The 14,949-nt window shown below is 40.7% G+C and overlaps 1 protein-coding gene across 2 annotated transcripts in view; it reads right to left on the bottom strand.

The window, feature by feature from the left end:
* SLC17A1 (solute carrier family 17 member 1) overlaps positions 1 to 14,949 on the bottom strand; it is a 40,542-nt gene extending 25,593 nt beyond the window's left edge. Inside the window, exons 1-6 of one of the 2 annotated variants that reach the window (XM_057304962.1) lie at positions 14,497 to 14,949; positions 13,314 to 13,393; positions 7,686 to 7,858; positions 2,181 to 2,414; positions 2,009 to 2,096; positions 1,570 to 1,656 (exon numbers count right to left, since the gene is read on the bottom strand). In XM_057304962.1, the coding sequence (XP_057160945.1) occupies positions 1,570 to 1,656; positions 2,009 to 2,096; positions 2,181 to 2,414; positions 7,686 to 7,858; positions 13,314 to 13,347 (616 nt within the window). In that variant the 5' untranslated portion in view covers positions 13,348 to 13,393; positions 14,497 to 14,949. The remainder of the gene's footprint in view (positions 1 to 1,569; positions 1,657 to 2,008; positions 2,097 to 2,180; positions 2,415 to 7,685; positions 7,859 to 13,313; positions 13,394 to 14,496) is intronic. The other variant, XM_026511248.4, reaches the window with a different exon arrangement.

Genomic DNA, 14,949 nt, shown 5'->3' with positions numbered 1-14,949 from the left:
GCTCCCCCTGCTTGTGCTCACTCTCTCTCTGACAAATAAATAAATAAAATCTTAAAAAAAAAAAAAGGTGTTTCAATGGCAGAATGGGTCAGACATGAGTCAGACGTTGAGAAGTCTGGGAGGTTGGGGCAGTGGGTACAGACAGTTTGAGCAATAATTTCCACCGTTGAAAGGGAGGTGACATGAGAGAGAAGGCAGGGGGGAAAGGGAGCCATTTTAGAGATTTGAGGAGACTAGAGAAGTTTGAGATAATTGTGGAGGGAAACACAGCAGAATGGATGTCGTTTTAAGCACAAATGTGAGCTTGTGAACCTATTTGCTCCTTTGGGAACTTTTCTCCAGCAATTAGGAGCTGCTCAAAGGCAGACGTTGTTTTGTTCTTTAAAGCGGTGTGGATTTGGATTTCTTTCATTTTATTGAGAATAACCTTCAAATGGAACGAAACTTCTTGGTTTTAGTCTTGCCTCTGCCACGAACTGGGGCCAGCCATTTTGGCTCTGTGGGCATGGCGAGACGCCTCGTGGTAAAGACTGGTGGAGGCAGACGCCTGGATCCCTACCCCGCTACCCTCTGAGCCCTTCCCCCGGTTCCAGGTGCCTCCATAGGAGGTGGTTCATGGGAAGGCTGCTGTCCTGAGCTTCACGGAGGCCCCCATGAGAGCTGCAAATGCCATAGGTTGCCGTACGCATGTTTGTGACGTTAGAATAGGAATACACCATGAGCGTTGGAGGTCATCCAACCTTTGATCAGCACTGTTGGGCAGCATTAATTACCGAGCTTGTCGTTCATGGAGGCAAACCTCACCTCCCTGTAATTTCTGCTGGTTGGTTTTACTTTTGTAATACAGAGCACGTGTGCATTTCTCTTCTATGCATGCTCTCTCAAGTTTTCTTTTTACCAGGCTAGACAGTCCCAGTTTTTTAGGCCCTTTCCTGGTGCAGCGTTTGGGTCCTCTCACTACACTGATCGTTACTCACTACCGGAGACTAATTTAGGGATGAAAAGCAATGGCATCTGGAGGCCGGAAGGCATGTTTTCATATTAGGGCTTCGCCATTTGCTCAGTGCTCATTGGATATCTTCCGTTCGTCCCTCTAGACCCACTCCTCGCCCTTCGGTATCCTGCACTGGTCACAGATGGCTGGCTTGAATGAACATTAACAGGCCTCTGGGTCGACTGCGTTCTAGACTGATTTGGCAAACAGCCCGAGAAGAAGGTAAGGAAGAGAGAGTTGAGTGGGATTGAGGTGTCTTCCCTTATGTATGTCCTTCCCAGCATTGCTTCAGTCTGTATGGTCCTTTTCATGAACAATAGTGGGTCATCCCTTTCCCCCAGGGGGTTCAGATAAGGGGTATGGATCTCTAGTACCTACATTATAGAATTGCGGACGTTACGTACAATAACAAGTAATGTGAAATTAAGGAATATTGACTTCTCTCTTTCCTTCAATAAGGTTCATGATTTTAAATGTCATTAGCTTTATATAAATTATTACATTATAGTCAGTTTTTATTTTTAATTTTTTTTCAACTCTGAATAATGACTGGGATATTATAGAAAGAGACTTACCAAAAATATAGAAGACCATGGGCCAGCCCAGGGATTGGCAGATGAATCCAGTCACAAGCAGAACAATGAAGGACCCCAGCAGAATTCCTAATCAGAGAGTACAAAAAACACCCTTAAGGAATACAGGCATCTGAGAATAGAGAGAATGTAGCCTCATGGTAGCAATAAAAAATGTGCAGTGAAATACACATGTAAAGCATAACACTGAGAAGAAAAGAATAAAATATTCACTTTTCTCTTTTTTTTTTTCCTGTTGTTTGAGATAAAGAAGACCTTTCTTCATTCTAGACAGTTTCCATTTCTTTAAAGCAAGGAGGCTGAAGCAGATGGTTTCCAAAGCCCTGGACACTTCAAAACACACATCTTTTACAGATCTAGGAAAAACATGCTAGAATGACATGACAGCAGGATTCAACCGTTTTAAGCCCTACGTCATTACCTGATAGACTCAGGGAGGTGAGTCGGCCTCGTTCCAAGGGAGGAGCCCACTTGACCCACATGACGTGCTGAGCTATGGATACCGACCCCTGAAATTAGAAGGATTGGGTCATGTGATCTCTGATACTTTCTGTGAATTTAAACCCTGTTCAGTTTTTGCATTATCTTAGTACCTGGGCTGCTCCCTGGGCTACTCGGCATGCCAGGAGGAAAGCTTCTCCACCTCCAGCTGCCATTGGCATTAACAGGCTAAGGAGAGAGCTGAGGAATAATGCAACGCCGATCATTTTCTTGATGGAATATCTTTCAGACAAGTATCCGACAGGAATTTGTGTGATGAGTACACCATAGAAGATGGAACTGAAGATGATGCCCTGGATTTTAGGATTCCAGTTATACACGGGGTTCTGAAAGACACAAGGAGACACATGGAGCCACTCTGCATCCTGGGAGTTACTGTGATATTCAGGGATGCAGGAGACCTGGTCTGCCAGCCCACTCAGCGTACAGGAGCTCCCCTCTGCCTCATTCTCGATCATGGGAGCTTTGCTGTTCCTTTCTAACATCTTTTCCTGTGTGTACTGACATGTAACAGTAGTATCTTCGACTATAACGTAAAGTCCATGCAGTCAAGGGCACCCTCTGTCGCCCCAGGACAGCAGGGACACTCAAGACTTGTTTCTTGAACATCGCTACCCTGCGTGTCAACCCTTCCATAGAGTGCTAGGCCCACCGCAGTCATGAATGTCCTCCTGCCTTTATTCCTCCTCTGACTCCTCAAGTTCACCTCATTCGCAAAACAGCATTTCCCCGCATCCAGACTACCCCCAGAGAGAAAAAACAGTGGTAGATCAAATCACAAAGAGAAGGTCTCAGGCTGAGCTGGAAATAATTGGATGAGACAGTGAAGGAGGAAGGCCATTTCTCTCTTTTTTTGGCTTGGTTTCTCTTCTTTTCTAAGATGTTCTAAATGTCTTGTGTTTCCGTAATCCTTCCCTGAGTTATGTCGGCTTACCCGTCTTCATTTGCTTACTGGCAGAGCATAGCCTCCTGCTGCCTGGCCGTCCGGGCCGCCAGCTCTCGTATGCTCTTCCCTGCGGTGCTCCTTCCATAACTAGAACTGCTTCACCTGCTTTTAGGTTCCTTTTGTAATTTCAGGTTACAATCTGACCTGCTCTAGGGAAACGGCTTTCTGGTGAGTCTTCATATTTTGGAATAATTCCATGCTATCTTCTCTCATTTTTCTCAGCAAAGAGAATCCCTTCCTGTGGCTCACATTTGAAGACGATCAGATCCCCTGGATTACGGCGGGCGGTTCTACAGCGCCTCCACAGCGCGAGCTCCCTCCTGTTTTGCTATAGTGAAGGATTCAGTACGATTCAGTCCATGGCTCCTGTGAGTAGCCATTTCTCTAAAACATGGGGTTCTCAATATTTAAACCAAAGCAGTGGAATACTACAAATATTTACAGAATATAATTCAAGAGAAAATTTAGATAAAAAGTTTAACAGATTTTTGAGGTGCAAATGACACGATAAACCTCATGTTCAACCTTTGGCATGAAGTGTACAACTCGATACATTTTTAATTATGTGTATTCTCGTGAAACCATCACCACAATCAAGGCAATTAATATATTCTCCCCCTCCAGAAGTTTCCTTACTTCTTTTGTAATTCCTCCCTCCTGCTTTTCTCTCACCACTAATCTGCCTGTCACTATGACATAGTTTTCATTTTCTGGAAGTTTTATATAAATGGAGTCAAACACTGTATATATACAGTTTATTCCACTTAGCATACTTATTTTGAATTTCATCCATATTCTGTGTATCACTAGCTCATTTCTTTTTAGTGCTAAGTATACTCTGTTTTATGGATGTAAGACAGTTGGTGAATTCATCCATCTATTGATGAACATATTTATTGTTTCTAGTGTTGGGCTATTACAAATAAAGCTACTGTGAGCATTTATGTACAAGTCTCTGTATGGACATATGTTTTCATTTCTCTCCAGTAAATACCTGGCACGGAATGGCTCGATCATACGGCAGGTGTGTGCTTAGCTGAAGTGATTGTACCCTTTTGCATCCTCACGAGCAATGTGAGAGATTTCCAGTTCCTCTGCGTTCTTGCCAACACTTGATATGTCCAACCTGCGTAGTGCTGGTCGTTTGAATTGGTGTGTAGTGATAAGCCGTCGTGCTTTAATTCACTTGTCCCTAATGACTCATGATGTGGAATGTCTTTTCATGAGTATTTGCCATCCATCTATGTATCTTCTTTGGTGAAATATCTGTTCATGTTTTTCCGTTTTTGGGTTTTTTTTTTTTTGTAATTGGGCCTGTGCTTTTTGTTTCATTGTTATTGAGTTTTGATAGAATTCCTTTTAGATATGATTTGCAAACATTTACCCCTGTCTCTGGTTTGTCTTTTTATTCTCTCAACAGTTCTTTTACAATTTGATGGAGTTCAATTTTATGTTTGTTCTTTTGTGGATCATGAAAAAAACCAGGAGTTCATATGTGCGTGAGTCTATTTCTGAACTCCCTATGCTGTTTGAGTGACTATTTTTTTATAAGCTATACCACACTGTTTTGATTATTATAGCTTTATGACAAGTCTTAAAATCAAGTATGTGATTTTTTCAACAAACATTCAAAGACAATTCACTGGAAAAGAAGAGTTTTTTCAACAAATGATGCTAGAACAATGTATATCCATATGTAAAAAATAATCTTTAACACAATGTATTTAAAATTAAGTTCTAAATGAATCCTATATTTAAATGTAAAACCTGAAATTATAAAAGTTCTAGAACAAAACAAATTTTTTTGCCTTGGGCTATGCAAAGTTTTCTTAGATGTAAAAACAAAAGCGTTACCCACAAAAGAAACTTAATAGAACTTCTTTCTGCAGAAGGAAAATGAAATAGCTCAGAAACATGGATCTATATTAAAAAATGAAGAGCATCAGAAAAGAATAAATGAAGATATAAAATATTTTCTTTTGAATCGATCTAAAAGATAATTATTTGTTTAAAGAAATAATGTAGTTGTGTATTACATTATTTATGTAATATATAATGTAATTTATATTTATTTATATATGTATTTATAGCATGTAGATAGTGAAATGAATAACAGCATTTTCACAAGAGATGGGAAAGCAAAACTGGGAATGCTGTGTTATAAGGTGTCTGCACTGCAAATTGAATCACATAAAATACTCAAACCGGCAGAAGGCAAAAAAGAGAATAAAAGGAAACAAGGAACAGATGTAACATATAGAGAACAGTTAACCAATTTTGTATTTGTCTCTTTCTTCTTTCACTTCTAACAGTTTTTGCCTTCTGTATTTTACTGCTCTGTTGTTAGGGACATGCATGTTTAGGATTATTATGCCTTTTTGGAGAACTGACTCCTTTATCACTAGGTAATACCCTTTTATTTCTAATAATCTCCCTTGCTATAAATTCTGTTTTGTCTGAAATTAATATGCCTACTTAAATTTTCTTAGGATCTTTCTTATCAAATCTGAAAATTTCTGTCTTTTAACTGGTATATATAGACCATTCACATTTAAAGTGATTATTGGGGGTGGCTGGGTGGCACAGCTGGTTGAGTGTCTGACTCTTGGTTTCAGCTCAGGTCTAATCTCAGGGCTGTGGGATCAAGACCCTCATCAGGCTCCACACTCAGCATGGAGTCTACTTGAGTTTCTCTCTCCCCTCTTCTTCTGCCCCTCCCCACCGTGCTCTCTCTCTCTGAAATAAAGAAAAATCTTAAAAATAAATAAATAAAAATACAGTGATTATTGAGGGGTGTCCAGATGGCTCAGTCAGTTAAGTGTCCGGCTCTTGATTTAGGCCGAGGTCATGATCTCAGGGTCCTGAGATCAAGCCCTGCATTGGGTTCTACTCTGGATGTGGAGTCTGCTTAAGATTCTCTCCCTTCAACTCCCTTTGCTCTTCTCCCACCTGTTCATAGGCTCTCTAAAATAAATAAATAAGTAAAGTGATCATTGATTAAAATCTGCCATCTTTTAACATTTCTTTTATGACCGGCCTGCTGGCAATAAATTGCCTCAGTTTTTATTTGCCTGAAGTAGTCTTTAACCTCTTTCACTTTTGAGGTAATTTCATTGGATATAGAAGTCTAACTTGGCCGATTCTTTTTCTTTCAACACTTGAAAGATTGTTTTCCCTCTCTTCTTATTTGAATGGTTTCTGGTAAGAACTCTTCTGTAATTCTTATCCTTGTTCCTCTGTAAGTAAGATATTTTCCCCTCTGGCTTCATTCAGGATGTTCTCTGTGTCTTGGTTTTCTGCAATTTAAATATGTATGTCTAGTTGGTTTTTCTGGTTGTTAATTATTTATCTTCTTAGTATCCTGTTTGGTGTTCTCTGAGCTTCTTGGACTTGTGGTTTGGTGTCTGCCAGTAATTTTGGAAAGTTCTCAGCCATTAATTTTTCAGATATTACTTCTTGCCACTCTGTCTTTCTTACTTCTGGCATTCTAGCCATTTATATGTTATGCTTTTTTTTTTTTCTTTTTAAGATTTATTTGAGAAAGAGAGCAGGGGAGGGGCGAAGGGAAAGGGAGGAAATCTTGAGCAGACTCCCCGCTAAGTGTGGAGCCTGACATGGGGCCAGATCTCAAACTGGGAGATCATGACCTGAGCTGAAAGCAGGAGTCTGATGCTAACCAACTGAGCCCCCCCAGGCACCCCTATACCTTTTGATATTATCCACGATTCTGGGATATTCTGTTAAGCTTCCCTCCCAACCCCTCCATTCTCTTTCATTTCAGCTTGAGAAGTTTCTATTGACCCATATAGATTCTTCCCTCAGCTGTGTTGAGACTACTTATGAGCTTGTCAAGGCACTCTTTATTAATGTTACAGTTGCCTTGATTTCTGTTTCTTTTTTATTCATTCTCATAGTTTCCATCTCGGACATTACCCATCTGGTGTTATGTGTTGCCAACCTTTTCCATTAGAGCCTTAACATATTAATTATAGTTATTTTAAATTCCCTCTGTGGGAATTCCTACATTTGTGTCATATCTGAGGCTGGTTCTGATGATTATGTAAAAAAAAAAAATAAGATGCAGTACATTGCATATAAAGTGTTATTTTTAATGTAAAAAGGGTGAAAATAAGAAAGTATGTTCAGGTTTGCCTATGCATTCGTAACAGAACATAGGAAGAGTAGAATGAAAAACTATTCTTCCCATTCATTTCCTTTTTTTTTTTTCTGTACTACATCTTCTGACAGGTAGAAACTCATTACCTTCTGGAGATGAAATTAGTGAAACATGTAAATATACTGCATATTCAAAAACTTTTAAAGAAACAGTGTGTCTTCACTTCCACTCTGGTTTGAAATGCCTGCTTTTTTCTCTCTTGTCCAAACTTCTCAATTAGGGACCCTAATGTTCGGTTTTTATTCTTCTTCACATAGAAGGGTTCACATAACAAAGCCCTTCACAAATACTAAGGCGTGCTGTAATCATGGGCCGTGTTTAGTTAGGTTACTACTAGCACGGTAGTGGAAGACTTGAACTTCTTTTTCTAATGATCACTGTTACACCAATTATGATAACATTCAGTCTCTACACAAATTAAATTAGCAAGATAGGGTTTTAAACTTGTGACTATGGATAATATTTTTCACATACCTTTATGTGGTCCAGGTGCTCCGCTGTGGAGGTGTTGGGCAAACCGTGAGGCTCTGTGCTGTTGACCATGGCCACCATTGTGAGGCTCAGACACATGCGCTGTGCCATGATTACAACGTTACAGAAATGCAAGAGGAGAGATAAGCCATAGCGGAAGGAACAAAAACTTGGAACTAAGAAGTAAAACAGAAAATGTCCATTGTTAACACGGCTGAGATAAAACCATACAGCAGCTTTAGGAAGGGTACTCAGAGATTTGAAACCATATATATATTGAATCAATTATATATACCATATATATATATATATATATATATTCAAGTATAGCTGACATACAGTATTATGTCATGGAACCCTAGATACTAGTTTAAATTTGTTATTATTAAATTAAATTTAAAATTTTATTGTACTTAATGGCCTTTAAGAAATTACGATACAATAATGAGCTGTGTGATTGATATAATAGTCCCATACCTCCCTACGATACAATTCCAACAAGAATCTCTTAGAAAATTAAATCAGTCCTCTAGATACTTTGTCTCATGCTTGTTTTAAAGGGACAACTTACAAATACTCTGGGTTAGTCTTAGAAGTAATTCCCCTTAATAACAGCAAAGACTTTCTTTCAAGGAAACTGTTTCATTCTCTAAATTTGAATCAATAGCGTATGAATGGTCATATAAGCACACTGCAGAGGAAAATTGCATTTAAAAATGTAATGTACTTATTGAGGTAGTTTCAAGCTAGAATAATCAGTGTAGTGTTGGTGTAAGGCCAAACAAATTCATCAATGAAAGAGAGTAGGGGTCTAAAAACAGATACATAGACATCGTCAAACGCTTTTGAAGGAGGAAAGTAAAGTCTTTTTCAACAAACAGCATTTTCCCAAGAGAAATAGCAACATAGGTCTACAAAAAGACTTGTACCAAAATGTTTATAGCAGCTTTATTCAAAATAGCTGAATGTTTAGAGCAGATGAACATACCATGTTATGTTAATACAATAGACATTACTCAAAAATAAAAAGGAAGGAAGTAGACACTCGGCAATCGGGATAAACGTCAACAAAGATATGCTCAGCCTAAGAAGCTAGACACCAAAAAAGTACATACTAGAGAGATCTATTTTTATGAACCTAAAAACAGCCAAAATTAATTTGTATGTTTAGATAGTATAACAACAATTCCTTCAAGGCAAGAGAACCAGTAAAAACCTAATGGGATTTTAATATAACATTCTAAGAGTCTTGCTCACAAGTCTGTGCATTTGTCAGAACTCATCTAAAGGTACATCTAAGATCTGTGATTTTATTGTATGTAATTATACTTCGATAAATCTTGAAAACATATTGAGAAACTATGATCACATATCAGATCGGCATAGATCCAAAAGCACATTTGTTGGCCAGTCCCCAAAAAGAGAAGAGAGAACCTCCATTGCTACAACCCAATTATGGGGGATAATTTGGTGTCTCTTTAGTTATATTTTTTAATTGCCTGTGGTTGGTGTAAAGAAATGAATTAGACTTTTAAAGATAGATATTCTAGCCAGCCAGCCAGCCAAAAGTTGCTGTTCTTTCTAAAATACATCTGCAAATTTGGGGAGGTTTTCTATGTTGGGAATATGGAAGTAATGATGATTTTATTTCTTCTTTTGTTATCCTCGGATCTTTAATTTCATGTTCTCCTTGGATCAGAACCACCAGTGTATTGTTAACTGACCGGGCATCCCTGGGCTTTATACCATTGTTCCTCATTTACACGGAGTGGTTCTAATGTTTCCACATTTTAGATAAGTCTTTGTTGAAGGTTCTGTTGTAGATAGGCTTTACAAAGTGTGTTCGTTTTCTATGGTTGCGTAAAAATTTCCACAAACGTAATGGCTTAAAACAACACCCATTTATTAACTCACAGTTTTGTAGGTCATAGTGTTTAGCGTGGTTTGGTTGGGTTTTCTTTTCTTTTTTTTTTTTTAATAATAATTTTTTATTATGTTATGTTAGTCACCATACAGTATATCCCTAGTTTTTGATGTAAAGTTCCATGATTCATTACTTGCGTATAACACCCAGTGCACCATGCAGTACGTGCCCTCCTTAATACCCATCACCAGCCTATCCCAGTCCCCCACCCCCCTCCCCTCTGAAGCCCTCAGTTTGTTTCCCAGAGTCCATAGTGGTTGGGTTTTCTGCTCACGGTCTCAGAGGCTAAAAATCAAGGGTTCAGCCCGAATGAGTTCTCAGCTGAGGGTTCTAAGCGAGGATCCATTTCCATTCTCATTCAGGGTATTGGAAGAACTCCATGTTCTGTGGAGGCAGTACTGAGGTTGCTGGCGCCCTGCCGGCTGGGAGCTGCTTACAGCCCCAAGAGGCTGTTCCTGTGACTTGTCACATGGCCCCCTCCAGCTCCAAATCAGCAAGAGTCTCTCTTACGTTGAACTCTCTCACACTTTGAATCTAACTGCTTGGTCTCCAACCTCTAGACCCAGATTTAAGGGCTGGGTAATTTCCTGGATAATTTCCCTATTTTAAGGCCAGCTGATTTGGGACCCTATTTAAATCTGCTAAATCCTGGGGCGCCTGGGTGGCTCAGTCGTTAAGCGTCTGCCTTCGGCTCAGGGCATGATCCCAGGGTTCTGGGATAGAGCCCCACATCGGGCTCCTCTGCTGGGAGCCTGCTTCTTCCTCTCTCACTTCCCCTGCTTGTGCTCCCTCTCGCTGGCTGTCTCTCTCTCTGTTAAATAAATAAAATCTTTAAAATAAATCAATCTGCTAAATCCCTTCAGGCAGCACCTAGCTTAGTGTTTGCTTAAGTAACTAGCGGAAGGTGCTTATACACCGGGGTAACCTTAGGATTCTGGCTACCACCACCCACCTTCTGGTCCTTAAAGATTCATATTCATCCCACATGCAAAACATACTCACCCCCTTCCAGGGCTCCTTAAAAGTCTCATCTCCTAATACAGTCTCAGCTCAACTCTGTCTCCTCCTCAAAATCTCACCAGCCCAAAGTCACAGATCTTACCATCCAAATCATCTACAACAGATGTGAAGGAGGTTCACGCTGGAGTGTGATATTTCTGTATCTGTGGACTTGTGAAAGGAGAGGCAAGCCCTCTGCCCCCAGTACTCCTGCCATACAGTGGGGGGCAGACATTGCATAATTGCTGCAGAAGTTCCAGTTCCAGAAGGGGGGAGGGAGGGTAAAAGGGTATTGCTGACTCGTAAGGGTTTTGCAGGTCAGCTAGACAATTGTTGGGTGTACTGCTAAGTGGATTTACACTGATGCCTGGAAAATTCGTGTTCTGGACTGATCTCCCTTTGTAAACAGATAAAAATATTAGATGAAATATATTTAAAATAAAATATTTCAGGGCACATGGGTGGCTTGGTTGGTTAAGCATCTGACTCTTGATTTCAGCTGAGGTCATGAGCTCAGGGTCATGAGATGGAGCCCTGCATTGGCTCCATGCTGGACATGGAGCCTTCTTGAGATTCTCTCTCCCTTTCCCTCTGCCCCTCCCCCCTCTAAAAATCAATCAATCAATCAGATAAAATATTTCATTAAAAGTATGGATGATGTGCCAGAAAAAATGAAATATTCAGGCCAGCAGTTTAGTGGAAACAGGCTCCTCAAAGCATGAACTGATCATTGAAGGCCGATTTTTCCCGGAGACATTTAATACCAGCTTTTTAAAATTTGTTTTTGTTTTTGTTTTTTGCTTCCCAGAGCACAGGGACAACAGGAGTCAAATGCCAATGCCCTGGCAATGGGAGGGTCTAGTAAGAGACCCTCTTCTCAGACACTTAGTTGCCAAAGACCTACTGGCTCAGTGAGGGCTGAACACACCGACCCCCACCTTGCCAGGGAGACCGCAGAGACTTGCCCAGGTGAATGAGCCCTGGAGCTCAGCAGAGGGAAGAAAACAATTCCGTCATCAGGCAGTGCTTCCTTTGGCTTACGGTCTAAACCTCACTGTCCTCGGGCATCAGAAAAAAACCTCTCCAGCCACACAGCTATGCGCGCACACTGAGGATGGCCTGCTCCAGAGCTTTCTAACCTAATCTTTAAAATCAAAAGGAAAGTGAATGGACCTGGAAAACTAACAGAAACGCTGTGGGAAGAGGTCCCTGGAGGAGAGGGGGAAAAAATCCTTCCAGGGAGCAAAGGGGAGGCAGTCCTCACCAGAGAAGGACTTGATGTCATTGTCAGTTAGGGATGCCCTTTCGAGTTTATTCACTGTCTCCTCCACATTGCTCCAGGAAGAACATGAATTAATTCTAAAGAAGCCTTGAGTTAAAAAGTAAACCAAGAGAAAGAGGATCCGAAGTGCTTGGGATGAGCAACACCAAGATCGTGTGTGTCCAGCTCATGGACGGTTAGAGCTAAAGTTACACCCCTAGGGTATTTATCAAAAGAGAAGAAAGACTTCAAAGACAGAAAATTAACGAAGGAACAAATCCAAAGAACTGAAAAGGAAGGAAATGTTAAGAAAAAGGGCAGAAATCAGTGATATATATACCTCTCTATATATGTCTATATCAGTTTATATGCTTCATATGTTTATATGTTTTGTATATTTGTATATAAATTTGAATATAAATTAAATGGGCAATAGAAAACTATCAAAATCACTAAATATCAAAAATAATACAAGAAGAAATTTAGAAGTTAATAGACCACTCGTCTTTACGTGAATTTAAAAAGAGTATAACTTATTGCCCACTCCCTCTCCTGGGATTGTGTTCCCCATGACACGCACGTAACTCTAAGACAATAGCGGTAATTTCTTATTGTCCTTCCTCTGCCGTGCTCAGAATAAAGTTTGCCTAAAAAAGTTTTCAGGATACACAAAGTGCTGATGTCCAAGGATGCAGTGACTCAAGAACTTTCATCCTGCCTAGCTTCCGTCCAGGGATCTGTCTCTTTCTCCTCGAGATGGAACAAAATAGTGCACCTCTTTCTGATCCTCTCCACCAAGTGATTAAACTGACAAGTACACAAGAATCAAAACTACTTACAGTATATGAATTCTTTTTATTTGGGGTTTTTCTAATGGAAAACTATAGCAGGACTAATTTTTTTCACCTCCTTTCCTGAACATTTCTAAGACCCTTTATATGTTTTTTTCTAAGCTTGCATTTATTTATTTATTTATTTATTTGTCTGTTTGTTTATTTATTTATTTTAGAGGGAGAGCAAAAGCCAGGGAAGGGCAGAGGCAGGGGGAGAAAGAGAATCTCAAGGACTTGGGGCTCAATCCCACAACTCTGAGATCATGACCTGAGCCAAAATCAAGAGTCGGATGCTCAACTGATTGAGCCACCCAGGCACTCCTAATCCTTTATATGTTTTTATAGGAAAATCCTCTCACCTAGAATCTATGTCTTTTTTTTTTTTTTTAAGAGAGAGAGAGCTCTCATGCACGTGGGGCAGAGAGAGAGAATCCTAAGCAGACACCACGCCCAGCACTGAACCCTAGGCGGGGCTCAGTCCCACGACCCTGAGATCATGATCTGAGCCAAAATCAAGAGGCGGAGGCTTAACTGACCAAGCCATCCAGGTGCCCCTATGATGTCATATTTAAGAAGGAGAAAGCGTATGCAGTGGGATAGAAAATGATTTCTACCTTTCCTGGCAGGGAACTGGCTATCCATTTGCATAAGGGGTTCCGGTTTCTTCTCTTCTTGCTGAAGGGTTTGGTCTCCCCTGCAAGTGTAAAACACATTGGTGTCAGCATGATGCAGGGAAGAACTGACCGAAAACCACCCAGTCCTCCTTCCTGATGTAAAACCTGCTTCAGAGGGAGGCTTGCTCTGCACACAGTACCGATCTAACTGGACCATGTGCTTCCTTTGACATGGCGCTTTTATGCTTTTCTAGTTGACTAAAAATATACAGGCTCCCCCGAAAACTATTAAAAAAGAACAAAACCCCTGCCCAGCCCATCATTCTATGTCCAGTGAAAATATCCCTCAAAAGTGAAACAAACATGCACCGAGGGAATTCACTGACAGTGGACGTGCCCTGCCAGGAATGTTAAAACATGTTTTTCAGGCAGGAAGAGATTGCTCAAGGTCAAACTTGAATGCACCAAAAGAACGTTGGAAAAGGAATAAGTAAAAGCAAAATAAATTATTGTTCTTATATCTCAATAGGGCTGAAGAATAACTCTCTGCGTATGAATTTGGCCGCCTCGAGGAGAGCCAGGTCAGCCTCGCACACCCTCCTCCCTGGACACAGCAGCCACTGCGCTAACAGGCGCTCGTCGTGTGCTCGCTACACCTGGAGCCTCAGCCACATCAGTTCGTATGACCAGATGCTCAAAGGACAAGTTCCTAAGGTTGGATTTGCAAAATATTTTGAATGAGCAGCTGGTCCACCACCAGTATCCCATGCTGAAACTTCTTCTGTTTATTTCAAAACACACACATACACAAACACACACACCCACATACCACACACATGTGCTCTGTGCACACGTATGTAAACTACACACACCATACCACACACATCACAAACATACTTATGCACATCACAGACACCCCACACCACTCGCAGATACACAACACCATCCAACACACACCACACGCTTCTCCTTCCTCGACTCTCCGCACAACTGTCCACCTCACACAATCCCTAGAAATATGTTCTGTTTACTTTTCCTCGGGAAGAATCTGTGGAAATCGGTTCTTCCTCCAAACTCCCCGAGCTTGCTAAATGCCCTTGATAAGATCTTTAACAGAGAAGCCCCCTTATCATTCTGGAGAATTGTTCATTTCGTTTAGTAGCAATGTAAGCGTAAGACTGACCTGACTCAGGACAGACAAGCGATTCCTTCTCCCCTGTGAAGCCTTTGAACTTTAATAAGTACTGCATTTCTGGATTTGCCAATTTTAGCCCCATTAATCCTTCACCCAATCCTTTGACTTTATTATGTCAAAGTTAAAAGGCTTAATTTTTAACTTCACTTTTACCTTTCCTTGAATCTTCAGGTAAGAAGGGTGAGTCTTACAATCTTCCAGTGGACTGGAAATCTCTTGGAAATCTGCCATCAAGTTCATGACCATATAGCCAGACATCGCTGGTCTCCTCCTGCCAGGAGGGCGAACCAGACTGTTGCATAAGTGCTCCCAGGGTAGATGTTGTCTCTTGAGCATGGCTCTGGGTATGCAGTACTCTTCTGACAGGAAGGCTATGGCCTTTTAAATGCCCCATAAATGTCCTATTAGCTTTTTGCCTTCCTGTCTTCCTTTTTTCCCTCC

The sequence above is a fragment of the Ursus arctos genome, unplaced genomic scaffold (assembly GCF_023065955.2).
Source record: "Ursus arctos isolate Adak ecotype North America unplaced genomic scaffold, UrsArc2.0 scaffold_31, whole genome shotgun sequence".
In the NCBI taxonomy this organism is placed as follows: Eukaryota; Metazoa; Chordata; class Mammalia; order Carnivora; family Ursidae; genus Ursus; species Ursus arctos.
This window is presented reverse-complemented; position numbering and strand designations above follow the sequence as displayed.